Source organism: Castor canadensis, chromosome 5 (assembly GCF_047511655.1).
Source record: "Castor canadensis chromosome 5, mCasCan1.hap1v2, whole genome shotgun sequence".
NCBI lineage: Eukaryota > Metazoa > Chordata > Mammalia > Rodentia > Castoridae > Castor > Castor canadensis.
In genome coordinates, this window is record NC_133390.1 from 42772113 (window position 1) to 42787305 (window position 15193).

Sequence of the window (15193 nt, forward strand, 5' to 3'; positions counted from 1 at the left end):
AAGTATATAGTTGAGTGTGGTGGCTCACATTTGTAATCCAACCTATTTGGGAGGTAGAGATGGAGAGGATCTTTTTTTTTCCTTTATTGTTGTGCTGGGTGGGGGTATGTTGTGGCATTTACAAAAGTCCTTACAATGTATCAGCTATATCATACTTGAATTTAACCCTTCCACCTCTCCCCTTTACCCACCCCCATTCACAGAACAGTTTCAACAAGTATTTTTACATTGCAAAAATGATTAGATGCATGTGTACACATTTTTTGCACAGTATTCACTCTCCTACCCACTTTATCCATCATCTCTCCCCTCCCACTGGTGCCAACCCTCCCCCCGGACAAGACCTGTTCCACCTCCTGTTCTCGGATTTTGCAGAAGAGAAAAGAGAATAGATAAAAAGAAAAACATGACATTTTTGCTAGTTTTGAGATAAAGGTAGCTACACAGGAAGTTTCCTTGTGATATTTCCATGCAATGAGGATCTTGGTTAGAGGCCAACCTGGACAAAAAAGTTAGACCCCATCTCAACCTATAAAAATCTGGGCATTGTAGTGCACATCTGTCATCCCAGCTATATGAGAAGTATAAATAGAAGTCTGGTCCCTTCAGGCCCAAGCATTAATACAAAACCCTATTTAAAACACCTAAAAGGAAAATGAGCTAGAGAGTGTGGCCCAAGAGATAAACAAGCACAAAGACCTAAATTTAAACCATAGCACTGCCAAAAAGAAAAATGCAATATTAAGTGTTATGATGAAAGTTTAATGTGTACACACACACACACACATACATACAAACTGCATTGAGATAATTTTGATGTCCAAATTTCATCTAAACAAGAAGGAGGATGAATTTAACAAATTATTGAAAAAATAATCAAGGCTTTAACATATGTACATGGCAGCCCTTGGTCCATTGAAAGGAGCTGAAACAAATAGCTTCATAAGTAGCTTCATTTATCTATTTATTTTAGTACACCTAACTTAGAAAAAAAAAAGTCCTGTCTTATTACCAGTTCTGCCAATACTCTTTGGTGCCATAAGCTGAGTTGAAGGTCTGATTGTTTTTCATGTTCCCCTCAATGTAAAAATTTGGAACAATAATACTGTTGTTGTTTTATTTGTTTTTCTCTCTCTTTCTTTTTTTCTCTTTGTACCAGGGATTGAAGTCAGGGCTTTGCACTTGCTCTATCCCTTTTTGCTTTGGTAATTTTGGAGATAGGGTTGGTCTCACTTTTTGCCAGGTAGCCTGGACTGTGAGCTTCCTATTTTATGTACTTCTCAGGATGACTGGAATGACAGCTGTGCACCACCATACACAGCTTTTTTTTTTCTTTGATATTGGGGGCACATTAATGGGGGTGGGTCTTTCAAATGTGTTTTGTCTAGGCTGGCCTGGAACTGCAGTCCTTCCAATCTTAGCCCCCAAACAGCTAGGATAATAGGCATCAGCCACCAGTGTCCAGCTTCTTTCGTTTTGAGTATCTCTCATTATCTTCAAGAACTTTAAGTATCTTAGGGTAGATTTGGTTGATTGAATCTGACTGTTAACTACTGACCTTCTTGTGCCTGGATTTTTGTAGGTTTCTACTATGATCTCTTTTAATATGTTTTCACTTCTTTGGCATTCTTAAATCCTTTATGAACTCTTGTAACTTACATCTTTGCTTTTTTTAATGCTGTCCCAAAGTTCCCATCAGCATTCTTCATTCCTCTTTATCCTTTTTTCTTTTTTCTCCTCTATGTTTTCAAATAACCTGCCTTCAAGCTCACTAATTTTTTTCTTCTGTTTTCTGCTAATAATGAGTTCAATCACATCCAAGGATTTGTTTCATTTTTTTAATTACTTCAGTCTCTGTTAAGTTTCTCTGTTACATTAAATCATCTCTTTATTTTTTTTTATTTATTTTATTTTTTTTTGTGGCATTAGGATTTAAACTCAGGGCCTCATGCTAGCTAGATAGGCACTCTACCACTTGAGCCACTCCACCAACCCACTCACCCCTACACCTCTGCCTTTTTTTATGATGGGTTTTTTTGAGATAGGGTCTTGTGAATTATTTGCCTGGCCTGGCTTAGAACCACGATCCTACCAATCTATTCCTCCTGAGTAGCTAGGATTATAGGCATGAGCCTCTGGCACCTGGCTTTTGTGTTTTCTTAAAGCTTATTTAGTTTCCCTAAAATAGTTTTAATCCCCCTCTGGTATTTCACAGTTGCCTGTTGTTACATACTCAGTTTCTGGTGCCTTATTTTATTCATTAGATGAGTCATGATTTTCTGAAAGTTCTTGATGTCTTTGACAAAGTCTATGTCCTAAACAATTGGGTATTTATTCCAGTCTTTACAATCTGACTTTGTGCCTGCCCTTGTAGAAATTCTAAGCAGTCTGTTTATTTTCTCTGAGTCTGCAGAACTTTCTGGTATTTCTACCATCTGATGGCACCCTAAATTCAGGTTTGCAGGGAGTACATTGTTGGCTTATTGCTGTTTCAACACCAGAGGGTCCCCTAAACTAGTTTTGTCCTGTATCCTCAGTAGGTATATTGTTCAGAATGAACTTTGGAAGTGCGTAAGTAGGGTAGTCTGTCCCTGCAGGGACAGACTGGAACCAGGATAGGCCCAGATGCCTCGTCATCACAGTCACTGACCTATGGTCAGCCACTGCAGGATTCTGCCTGGCATGGGACCACACCTTGGAAGGACTGGCCCATAGTCCTCTGCAGTAACTTAATGCATGCCTCTCTTTTTTGGTCCCAAGTGGACAGTTACTCTTTGTGTTGTCCAGGATTGTGGGAGGAGTGAAATAGGCAGTACCATTACTACCAGCACTGCAACCCTGAGTCACACCCAGAGCCCTAAGCCTACTGAAACGGACACAGCCCAGGGGCTATCTGCTGTAGAGGTAGACTTATGACCCAGGACTGCTATAACCAGCTGGTCAGATTAGATGTCCAATTGCTGTGGCAGTAGACCAGATCTAAAGGTTCTGTCCAAAGGTATTAGACACTCAGTGTTAGGTTTAACCAACTTTGTTAGGTTTCACCAACCTTAAAAGCTTAAGGTCTGGACTTAGTTCCTTCTCCCTCTTCCAAGAGGAAGGTATCTCTCCATGCCACACTGCTTTGAGTTGGAGAAGTGATGACATGGGTATCTAGTCTTATACTGAAACCAGGAACTGTAGTTTCTTATCTGGCTTCCTTACCCTTGTGAAGGTTGTTTGATGTGTGACTAGCTGTTCAAATCAGTGCCTCTATAGTGAGCCAATCACTGGCATGTCTTACTCAGCCACCATCTTTCTCCCAGTGCCTATCACATTTAATCTTAACAACCACTCTACAAGGCAATTATATATAATCCCCATTTTACCGAATTCCCATAAAGAAATTAAGAGTCTTGAAGAACTGACAACTTCCCTGAAGTCTTCCCAGCTCCTATTTGAACCCATGTCTTCCTGTGGAATATAATAGACTTGCTTTTTTCTGCATAATTATTACCTTCCTTCATTTAAAATGAAGATGTGCCACGCAAAGCACTTTCTACTCTTAGCAACTTGTGCTTTAGAGTGAGAACAGTGTCTGAAGTATTGGTTGTGTAGCAAATCTTAAGGAATGCAGAATTCCCTGTAGCTTTCACCTCCAAATTAGACTTGATTGATTAAATGTGAGTGCTTGTGGGAAGGTATGAAGGCATGACTATTGTAACTGTTTTGAGTGTGTGTGTGTGTGTGTGTGTGTGTGTGTGTGTATTTCTGATTTTAAAGATAATATAATCATAATGTTTACTGGTAAATATTATGCCTTTTTGCTGCCTATGATGCATTGCTTTTTTTGAAGATTATTTGTAAAAAAGTAGAATTTAACAATTTCATTGCCTTAATTTGAAACTTTTTAATCCTTTATCTTTAGGTTATCTTCACTGTAATGAATACGATCGTCTGAGACTGAGATGGCTGAGACAGACACTGGAATCTTTTATCCCACAACCTTTAGTAAATATAATTAAAGTGTCTGAATTGGATGGCAGAGGAATGGGAGATGCCCAGCCTGAAACATTTGACAAGGTAAGTTTATTACAATGTGACAAAGCGACGGACTTCCAATAATGCCACTGTTATGTTTTCCTGTTGTTTTTGTTTTCCTTCTGCTCCCAGGCAGTTCCTCAGGATTCTGGGAATTTTCAGTAACGCAAACATGAAGCAGTTTTCATTTGATGACCAGCATAGTTCAGAGGAAGCAATAACATTGGTTTGGGGATTATAGAAATTTTTTTATTTCCTGGTACCTCAAAGATACTCAGGAAGATATCAGATAGTTTTGGGGTCAATATATACACTATACTCTATTGCATTAATATTTCATATCAGTGTGAGAGGTGAAGAAAAAGAGGTCATTTCAGTAAACTGAAAGTGAAATATTCTTAAAAATAAATGCTGAGGTTTCAGAAATGTAGTAATGTCTGTTTAAAATAAGAAACCTTTTTAAGTTTTTGCTGTGGTCATGAACAGTATCAAATGTCATTAGTAGATAATAGTAGACTTTTAGTCCTCCCATCTCCCCCCCTTACCAAAACAGACAGACATACAAGTAAAACTCAAATACTGAAATTACATGGGAAAAATTTCTGAATACTGTTAGTGAGAAAATGTCTTAAAGAACAATTTACCATGTTTTATTTAGGGTCCCAAAACAGATGTTTTATTTGCTGCTTGTCATGTAGCTTCTCTGTAACTTTTTGCCTGGTATATACTTGTATCATCTTTTGTTTTGTTTTTTTTTTCTGTAGGTGTTAGTTGATGCTCCATGTTCAAATGATCGAAGTTGGTTGTTCTCTTCTGATTCTCAGAAGGCAGCCTGTAGGATTCAGCACAGGAGGAATTTGCCTTTTCTACAGGTAGAACTCTTAAGGTGAGGACTATTAATACCAAAGTATATTTTGGTTCCTAAGGTAATTTAAATAAGTATCACAAAGCATGTCAAGCCCCCCAAATGGTCCTGTGTAGGAGTAGTGATTATTTCCTCCTAAGGCCCCATTCAAAAAATTCCTACCTTCTTCCTTTTCAGCTCTCGTGCTATAATGCCTCCTTCCCTTCCATGAAATTCTGGGTCACTGGGTATTACCTTTTAAAGGGCTGTGGTTCAAAGTTGTTTGCTAACTGGGATGATCCCAAGTCTAGGATTTATCACCATGTCTTTCTTTTATCAGAATCTGAGTAGTCCTGCTGTAGGAGTACTTTTGTACCAGGATACATATTTAGGTAATTTTCTAGATGAGTTAGCTCCTTAGGAAGATACAATTAGTTGTTTGCACTTAACTCACCTCTAAGAATTTTCCAGAAGTGAAGAGCTACCAAGAGATATTTAGTTTCCTTCAGATCAGAAACATTTATGGACATCCTTGTTCTACTTCCAAAAGAGATTTTGACATGTACTCTCCCCGCCAAGTAATTCCTATTGTTTAATGTTTTCATTAGCCCATTTTTGTTGACATAACAAAATACCTAAAAGTAGGTGTTTTATAAAGAAAAGAGGTTTATTTGGCTTTCAGTTCTGGAGATTCAAGAACATGGCACCAGCATCTGCCTGGATCTGGTCAGGGCCTTCTGGCTACATCACACTGTAGGTGACAGCATCCTGGTAGGAATGTGGGCGTGGATGCAAGTGGTGCAGATCACATGGCAAGACAGGAAGCCAGAGAGGGATTCAGAGGAGGTATTTATTTATTTTTGTTTTTTAAGAATAACTCACTCTTGCTGGAACTAACCAGAGTCCTAAAAGTACTACATTAATCCCTTTCAAGGGTGGTGGCCCAATGACCTAACCACCTTTCACTCTGCCTCTTCTCTTAAAGATTCCACCGCCTCTACACCACACAAGGGACCAAGTTTGCAGCTTTAGGAAACACACTCAAATTGTATCCACCTTCTAGAAATGCTTTAAAAAAAGTTCTCTGAAATGTTTAAAATACAGTTAAGTGTTGCCTTATCACTTATTACCTCTTACATGTAGAACGAGTGCTAATATAAACTTCTGACCACGTGCTTTATTTACAACCTCTGAATAACACATGTATGAACCTATGCCATTACCTAAACATTGCAACCAATGCTAATACAGTCTTATTTTTGTATCAGATCATGTATTGGCTCAATATAGTGATTCTTAGTAGGATTTACCAGAAGGTTTTTCTAAACATTTCTCCTCTGGCAGTTAAAACTCTTGTTTGAATGCCTCCAATGTCTGCTTTTCATATACTATAACTGTCTACCCTTTCTCCCTTTCACCTTTTGGGTTTATTTTAGGACATTGCTTTAATCTTTCTCTAAGTCACTTTTGTCACTTCCTGTTCTGGCTTAATAATTAATTATTCCTAATATTCTGGGCCTCGCCCCTGTTATGCTCTATACCTTGCAGTAAATGCTAAGTAGTATACTGGCTGTTGTCACCCCAAATATTTCTACGAGCTCTTGGTAAGCAACAGGGTTTCCTGAGAACAGTCTTTTCTCCTTTCACTTGTGAAAAGTATCCTCCCTTGATTTCTTTTTCTTTATGTTGATTGGCAGGCTTTTCTTTTTTTGTATTTCTTGTATTGCTTTCCTTTTCATTTTATCTTGATGCATTTTATTTTCTGTTTCTTTCATTCTTTCAAACATATTCTTATTTAAAGTTATTGAACAATTAATTGGTAAATGGATGTTTTTATATCTTAACCTTTTTTAAAATTTATATTTGGTATGATTTTAAGCATTGGGATTTTTGTGTTGTTGTTGTTTTGCTTTGTTTTTAAGATGATCTCACTGTATAGCCCAGAGTAGCCTCATAAGAACAATGTTCCTTCTGTTTCAGCCTTCTGAGACATTCAACACCCCACTCACCTAAAAATGTATTTTTAATTAGACACATAATATACTAAAACACTGACATTGTAAAGGCCAGTTAATACTAATGAAGCAAATTACTCTGGACTATAAAACCAACCAACTACCAGTTTTCTTTACAAAGCTAACTGCAGAGCTTAAATTTGTTTTACAGTCTTATAAACATTTTGAATCTTTTCTTATAGCTAAATATACTTCAGAGAAATACAATTAAAAAGAACTGCTACCATGTTGTAGGAGATATAGAACTGAAGATCAAACTTGTTTTTCTTCTTCTTTTTTTTTTTTGGCACCTCTGCAGTTTGAACTCAGGGCCTGATGATTTTTAGGCAGGTGCTATACCACATGAGCCACTCTGTCAGCCCTGTTTTGTATGAGATGTTTTAAAAATAGGATCTTGCCAGCTGTTTGCCTGTGCTAGCTTCAAACCGTGATCTTCCTGATCTCTGCCTCCTCAGTAGCTAGGATTATAGGCATGAGCCATTCACAAACATTTAGTAGTTAATATTGAATTTTTTCCCAAAAAATGCCATATACCAGTTTATACTGTCTATTGCATTTGACTTTGTTTTTTGTTTTTGTTTTTTTTTTATTCATATTGCATACAATGTTTGGGTCATTTTTCCCCCTTTCCCCACCCACCCCTACCCGCTCCCCCAACCCCCTCACTACCCGGCAGAAACTATTTTGCCCTTATCTCTAATTTTGTTGCAGAGAGAGTATAAGCAACAATAGGAAGGAACAAGGGCTTTTGCTAGTTGAGATAAGGATAGCTATACAGGGAGTTGACTCGCATTGATTTCCTGTGCATTTGTGTTACCTTCTTGGTTAATTCTTCTTGATCTAACCTTTTCTCTAGTTCCTGGTCCCCTTCCCTATTGTCCTCAGTTGCTTTATCTGCTTTAGTTTCTCTGCGTTGAGGGCAACAAATGCTATCTAGTTTTTTAGGTATCTTACCTATCCTCATACCTCCCTTGTGTGCTCTCGCTTTATCATGTGATCAAAGTCCAATCCCCTGGTTGTGTTTGCCCTTGATCTAATGTCCGCGTATGAGGAAAAATATATGACTTTTGGTCTTTTGGGCCAGGCTAACCTCACTCAGAATGATGTTCTCCAATTCCTTCCATTTACCAGCGAATGATAACATTCCATTCTTCTTCATGGCTGCATAAAATTCCACTGTGTATAAATACCACAGTTTCTTAATCCATTCGTCAGTAGTGGGGCATCTTGGCTATTTCCATAACTTGGGTATTGTGAATAGTGCTGCAATAAACATGGGTGTGCAGGTGCTTCTGGAGTAACCTGTGTCAATCTTTTGGGTATATCCCCAAGAGTGGTATTGCTGGATCATATGGTAGATCAATGTTTAGCTTTTTAAGTTACCTGCAAATTTTTTTCCAGAGTGGTTGTACTAGTTTACATTCCCACCAACAGTGTAAGAGTGTTCCTTTTCCGCCCCCACATCCTCACCAACACCTGTTGTTGGTGGTGTTGCTAATGATGGCTATTCTAACAGGGGTGAGGTGGAATCTTAGTGTGGTTTTAATTTGCATTTCCTTTATTGCTAGAGATGGTGAGCATTTTTTCATGTTTTTTGGCCATTTGAATTTCTTCTTTTGAGAAAGTTCTGTTTAGTTCACTTGCCCATTTCCTTATTGGTTCATTAATTTTGGGAAAATTTAGTTTTTTAAGTTCCCTATATATTCTGGTTATCAGTCCTTTGTCTGATGTGTATCTGGCAAATATTTTCTCCAACTCTGTGTGTGTTCTTTTCAGTTTAGAGACCATTTCTGTTGTTGAGCAGAAGCTTTTTAGTTTTATGAAGTCTCATTTATCTATGCTATCTCTTAGTTGCTGTGCTGCTGGGGTTCCATTGAGAAAGTTCTTACCTATACCTACTAACTCCAGAGTATTTCCTACTCTTTCCTGTACCAACTTTAGAGTTTGGGGTCTGATATTAAGATCCTTGATCCATTTTGAGTTAATATTGGTATAGGGTGCTATACATGGATCTAGTTTCAGTTTTTTGCAAACTGCTAACCAGTTTTCCCAGCAGTATTTTTTGAAGAGGCTGTCTTTTCTCCATCGTACATTTTCAGTGCCTTTGTCAAAGACAAGTTAGTTATAGTTGTGTGGTTTCATATCTGGGTCCTCTATTCTGTTCCACTGGTCTTCATGTCTGTTTTTGTGCCAGTACCATGGTCTTTTTATTGTTATTGTTTTGTAATATAGTTTGAAGTCAGGTATTGTGATACCTCCTGCATTGTTCTTTTGACTGAATATTGCCTTGGCTATTCGTGGCCTCTTGTGTTTCCATATAAATTTCACAGTCGATTTTTCAATCTCTTTAATGAATGTCATTGGGATTTTGATGGGAATTGTATTTAACATGTAGATTACTTTTGGGAGTGTAGACATTTTTACTATGTTGATTCTACCAATCCATGAGCATGGGAGATCTCTCCACTTTCTATAGTCTTCCTCAATCTTTTCTTCAGAAGTTTATACTTTTCCTTGTAGAGGTCATTCACATCCTTTGTTAGGTTTACACCTAGGTATTTGATTTTTTTTGAGGCTATTGTAAATGGAATTGTTTTCATACATTCTTTTTCCGTTTGCTCATTGTTAGTGTATAGAAATGCCAATTATTTTTCTATGTTGATTTTATATCCTGCTACCTTGCTGTAGCTATTGATGGTGCCTGGGAGCTTTTGAATAGGGTATTTTGGGTCTTTAAGGTATAGGATCATGTCATCTGCAAATAGGGATATTTTGACAGTTTCTTTACCTATTTGTATTCCTTTTATTCCTTCTTTTTGCCTAATTGCTCTGGCTAGGAATTCCAGTACTATGTTGAATAGGAGTGCAGATTGTGGGCATCCTTATCTAGTTCCTAATTTTAGAGGGAATGGTTTCAGTTTTTCTCTGGTAAGTATAATGCTGGCTGTAGGTTTCTCATATATAGCTTTTATAATGTTGAGGTACTTTCCTTCTATTCCTAGTTTTCTTAGAGCTTTTATCATGAAATGATGTTGGATCTTATCAAAGGTTTTTTCTGCATCTATTGAGATGATCAGGTGGTTTTTGTCTGCTTCTGTTAATGTGGTTTATTACATTTATTGGTTTTCGTATGTTGAACCACCCCTGCATTCCTGGGATGAAGCCTACTTGGTCGTGGTAAATGATCTTTTTGATGTGTTGTTGAATTTTGATGTGTTGCCATTATTTTATTGAGGATTTTGCATCAATGTTCATTAAGGAGATTGGTCTATAGTTCCCCTTTATGGATGTGTCCTTATCCAGTTTTGGGATGAGTGTAATACTGGCTTCACAAAATGCGTTAGGCAGCTTTCCTTCCCTTCCTATTTCATGGAACAGTTTAAGGAGGGTTGGTATCAGTTCTTCTTTAAAGGTCTGATAGAATTCAGCAGAGAATCCATCAGGTCCTGGACTTTTCTTTTTGGGGAGACTCTTGATTGCTGCTTCAATTTCACTTTGTGTTATAGGTCTATTCAGGTGATTAATTTCCTCTTGGTTCAGTTTTGGATGATCATATGTTTCTAGAAATCTGTCCATTTCTGTAAGATTTTCGAATTTATTTGAATATAGGTTCTCAAAGTAGTCTCTTCCATGGTGTTTGTTGTTATCTCCCCTTTTGCATTCCTGATTCTACTAATTTGGATTTTTCTCTCCTCATTTTAGTCAGGTTTGCCAGGGATCTGTCGATCTTGTTTATTTTTTCAAAGAACCAACTTTTTGTTTCATTAATTCTTTGTATGGTTTTTTTGGTTTCTATTTCATTGATTTCAGCTCTTATTTTTATTATTTCTCTCCTTCTATTTGTTTTGAGATTTGCTTGTTCTTGTTTTTCTAGGAGTTTGAGATGTATCATTAGGTCATTGATTTGGGATATTTCAGTCTTTTTAATATATGCACTCATGGCTATAAACTTTCCTCTCAGGACTGCGTTTGCTGTGTCCCATAGGTTCCAGTAGGTTGTGTTTTCATTTTCACTGACTTCCAGGAACTTTTTAATTTCCTCTTTTATTTCATCAATGACCCATTGTTCATTAAGCAATGTGTTATTCAGTTTCCAGCTGTTTGCATGTTTTTTGTCTTTACTTTTGTTACTGAGTTCTAGTTTTATTGCATCACGATCAGGTACTATGCACGGTATAATTTCTATTTTCTTATATTTGCTGAGGATTGCTTTGTTCCCTAGGATATGATCTATTTTGAAGAGGGTTCCATGGGCTGCTGAGAAGAATGTATATTGTGTAGAAGTTGGATGAAATGTTCTGTAGATATCAAGTAGGTCCATTTGATCTATTATATATTTCAGATCTTGGATTTCTTTATTGATTTTTTGTTTGGATGACCTATCTATTGAGATAATGGGGTGATAAAGTCTCCCACTACCACTGTGTTGGAGTTAATATATGCTTTTAGGTCTTTCGGGGTATGTGTGATGAAATTGGGTGCGTTGACATTGGGTGCATATAGGTTGATGATTGTTATTTCTTTTGGTGTATTTCCCCTTTTATTAGTATGGAATGTCCTTTTTTATCTCGTTTGATCAATGTAAGTTTGAAGTCTACTTTGTCAGAGATAAGTATTGCCACTCCTGCCTATTTTCAGAGGCCTTTGGCTTGGTAAATCTTCTTCCAGCCTTTCATCCTAAGCCTATGCTTATTTCTATCAGTGAGATGGGTCTCCTGTAAGCAACAAATTGTTGGATCTTCCCTTTTAATCCATTTGGTCAAACGGTTCCTTTTGATGGGGGAATTAAGTCCATTAACATTAAGTGTTAGTACTGATAGGTATTTGGTGATTCCTGTCATTTAGTTGTCTTAGTTGTTTGAAGATTTGATTGTGTGTACCTAAGTTGAAGTTACTCTCTACTGTCTTGCTTTTTCTTTTCCTGTGGTTTGGTGCTGCCTGCCCTTTCATTGTTATGTTGGGGTTCACTGTCTGTGTGCAGAATCCCTTGAAGAATCTTTCATAGTGGTGGCTTTGTGGTCACATATTGTTTTAGTTTTGCTTATCATGGAAGACTTTTATTACTCCATCTATTTTGAATGATTTTTTTGCTGGGTTTACCTTTGTATGCTATTTATTTTTTCTCTCTTACAACCTTCAGTATTCTTTCTTGGGTCTCTGTATTTGTTGTTTTAATGATAATATGTCGTGGGGTAGATCTCTTTTGGTCTGGTCTGTTTGGTGTTCTGGAGGCCTCTTGCATCTGTGTGGGAATAGATTTCTCTAGATTTGGGAAATTTTCTGTTATTATTTTGTTGAATATATTATGCATTCCCTTTGCTTGCACCTGTTCTCCTTCTTCAATGCCCATGATTCTCAGGTTTGGTCTTTTGATGGATTCGGTGATTTCTTGCATTTTCTTTTCACAGGTCTTGAGTTGTTTAATTAATAGTTGTTTGGTTTTTCCTTTAATTACCATTTCATCTTCGAGTTCTGAGATTCTGTCTTCTCTTTGTTCTGTTCTGCTGGATTGGTCTTCCATTTCGTTTTGCAATTCTGTTTTGTTCTTTTTCTCTGAAGTTTTCCATAACCTGAGTCGTTTCCTCTTTAATGTTGTCTATTTTTGTCCTAAGTTCATTTATCTCTTTATTGATCGTGTTCTTTGTTTCACTTTGGTGTTTATACAGTGCTTCTATGGTTTCTTTTATTTCTTCTTTTGCTTTTTCAAATTCTCTATTTTTGTTGTCTTGGAATTTCTTGAGTGTCTCCTGTACATTTCAGTTGACCATATCCAGCATCATCTCTATAAAATTCTCATTGATTACCTGTACTGTTTCTTCTTTTAGATTATTCTTGTGGGCTTCATTGGGTTCTTTGGTATAGTTTATCTTCATTTTGTTGGAGTCTGGATCTGAGTATCTGTTTTCTTCATTTCCCTCTGGTTCCTGTACTAATTTTTTGCTGTGGGGAAACTGGTTTCCCTGTTTTTTCTGTCTTCCCATCATTGCCCTTGGTGTTTTTATTGTACCTGTAGTGTGTGCAATTAAGTATTTTCTAGCTTGTAATAATAACACTGGTGTTATTTAGAATGGAAGGGTGAGAGGAGATCGAAAGCAAAGAAGTTAAAGAAAAAGGGGAAAACAAATAAACAAGTAGAAAAAAACAAAACAAAGAAACAAATAAAAGTTTCAAAGATATAAACAGGGAGAGGTAGTGTACTAATCAAAAGTAAGCTGAACAGGCATTAGAGAGACAGTGAGAGGATTCAAAAAAAAAGTAAATAAATAAATGAAAAAAAATTAAACTAAAAAATAAATAAATAAATCTCCAAGTTCAAATGCACTAAAGTTTCAGTCTTAATAATTTTGGTGTTTGTCCCTCAGCCTCCAATCCTGGAGATGGTGTCTCAGAAGTAGTTCTGTTGTTGTCTCATCAAAGGGGAAAAAAACCAAACCAAACCAAACAAAACAACACAAAACTAAAAAAACACCACAAATTTTCCCAAGTTCAAATGAAATACAGTTTCAGTAAGTTTTTCAGCATGCAGGTGTAGTTCGGTTGTTGTCTCATCAAGGGAAGAAAGGAAAAGAGTCTGGAGACAGTTCTGTGAATTGCTATCTGAGGCTGTGGCTCACCTGCCTGCTGCTGTCAGCCTGCTATTGCTGTAGGCTTTATTTATGGAGATCTCAGGAGCTTAACACTCACCTAGCCCCTCCGGCATTGTTTACTTAGAGTTCTCCTGGGCACGACCGCCACTGCTACAAGCTTTCCCCTTTCCAAGCACACTGTGGGAAGTGACACTACACCAGTTTTCTCAGGCCTGTGTGTTTATTTACAGTTCATGTGGGAAGTGGGCCTTCCCCCCTCTCCTGTGGAGTTTTCCTCCCACTGCCACTTTTATAAGCTTTCCCATTCCTGCTTGCTGGGCGTGTGCCACCGCTCCTGCCATTTCCAGCTGGCTTGTTGTGAGGGATTTCCCCTCCCCCTCTCTTGAGTGTTCAGGGCGCCCTGCCCTCTTTGCTATGTGTCTTTTTTGTTGTTATTGCTTATTATTCAGTTTTTTTTTCCCTGGGTGGGGGTTGGTCTGTCCAGGGGGCTAGCTGATCTGGCCCACTGTTGTCTGTGGGAGTACCGCGTGCTGCTTAGCTCATCTTGTGGTCTGCATCTTCCCAAGCCGTCTGAGGACTGCTATCTGGCAGCAGCTCAGGAGCCCTTCTGCTTTCTCCATTTAACGTGAAGTGGAGATGCTATGCGCAGGCTGGAGGTGTGGAGGAGTCAAAGTTTTGCCTCTTCTCAGTGATTTTTCCTGTAAGGTGTATCACCAGCATTTCTCCAAGATTTTACTTTAGGAGGCATGCTTTCTGCTTCCTCTCTCTAGCTCCCGTCTTGGAATCTCTGCATTTGACTTTGTTAACCGCTTTCTCCCACTTAAAATAATCCTCTCTCTTGACGTTTGTGATTATATGCTTCTTGGTCTTCTCCTTCTTCAGTTATGCCTTCTCTGTATTTTTCACATAAGCAGCTCATCCCACAAATTTCAGATGAAATGTAAATCTGATTCCATTATTACCTTTGGGAAATCCTGCAGTAGTTTCCCTTTACCAGCATGATTTCCAACTGTTTGTCTGTTTTTTAATTTTATTTATTTTTGTGTGTTTGTTTGCTCGTTTTTCGAGAGAGGATTTCATTGGGTAGTCCAGGCTGATCTGGAGCTCCCTACGTGGCCCAGGCTGCTCTCGAACTTGAGATCCTCCTACATTGGCGTCCCAAGTGCTGTGATTATATGCCTATGCCTACACACCTGGCTGTAGCTCTTTGGTGTAATATTCAAGACTTCTTTTGTCTGGCTCAGGATTTTTCTTGAATTGTGTCACAATTTATCAACTCCTCAAATATTTCACTCAGTGTCTCAGTTCTGAGGCCAAAGCATTTCATATTTCTTTTGCTTTGAAGTTCTAATTAATCTTCCCCTTTCTCTTGGCTAATTGTACTGGTTCTTTAGGTATCAACTCTGACATCTCTTTATTTTTTTTTATTTCCTTTATTCATATGTGCATATAATGATTGGGTCATTACTCCCCTCTTCCCCCCACCCCCTCCCTCTCTCCCCCACCTCCTCACTTCCAAGCAGATACTGTTTTGCCCTTATCTCTAATTTTGTTGAAGAGAGAGTATAAACATTAACAAGGAGGACCAAGGGTTTGCTTGTTGAGGTAAGGATAATAGGGAGATTCCTAGTTTTGCTTCCATGCCCATATGTGTTACTTTCTATATTGATTCTTCTCAAACTAACCTTTTCTGTAGTTCCTAGTCCCCTGCTTTATTGAAGCTTAAA

The 15193-nt window shown here is 37.9% G+C and overlaps 1 protein-coding gene across 2 annotated transcripts in view; it reads left to right on the top strand.

Annotated features, from left to right (window-relative positions):
* Positions 1-15193, top strand: part of Nsun3 (NOP2/Sun RNA methyltransferase 3) — a 53462-nt gene that overhangs the window by 16856 nt on the left and 21413 nt on the right. For both annotated transcript variants that reach the window (XM_020183696.2, XM_020183695.2), the window contains exons 4-5: positions 3908-4062; positions 4785-4906. In XM_020183696.2, the coding sequence (XP_020039285.2) occupies positions 3908-4062; positions 4785-4906 (277 nt within the window). The remainder of the gene's footprint in view (positions 1-3907; positions 4063-4784; positions 4907-15193) is intronic.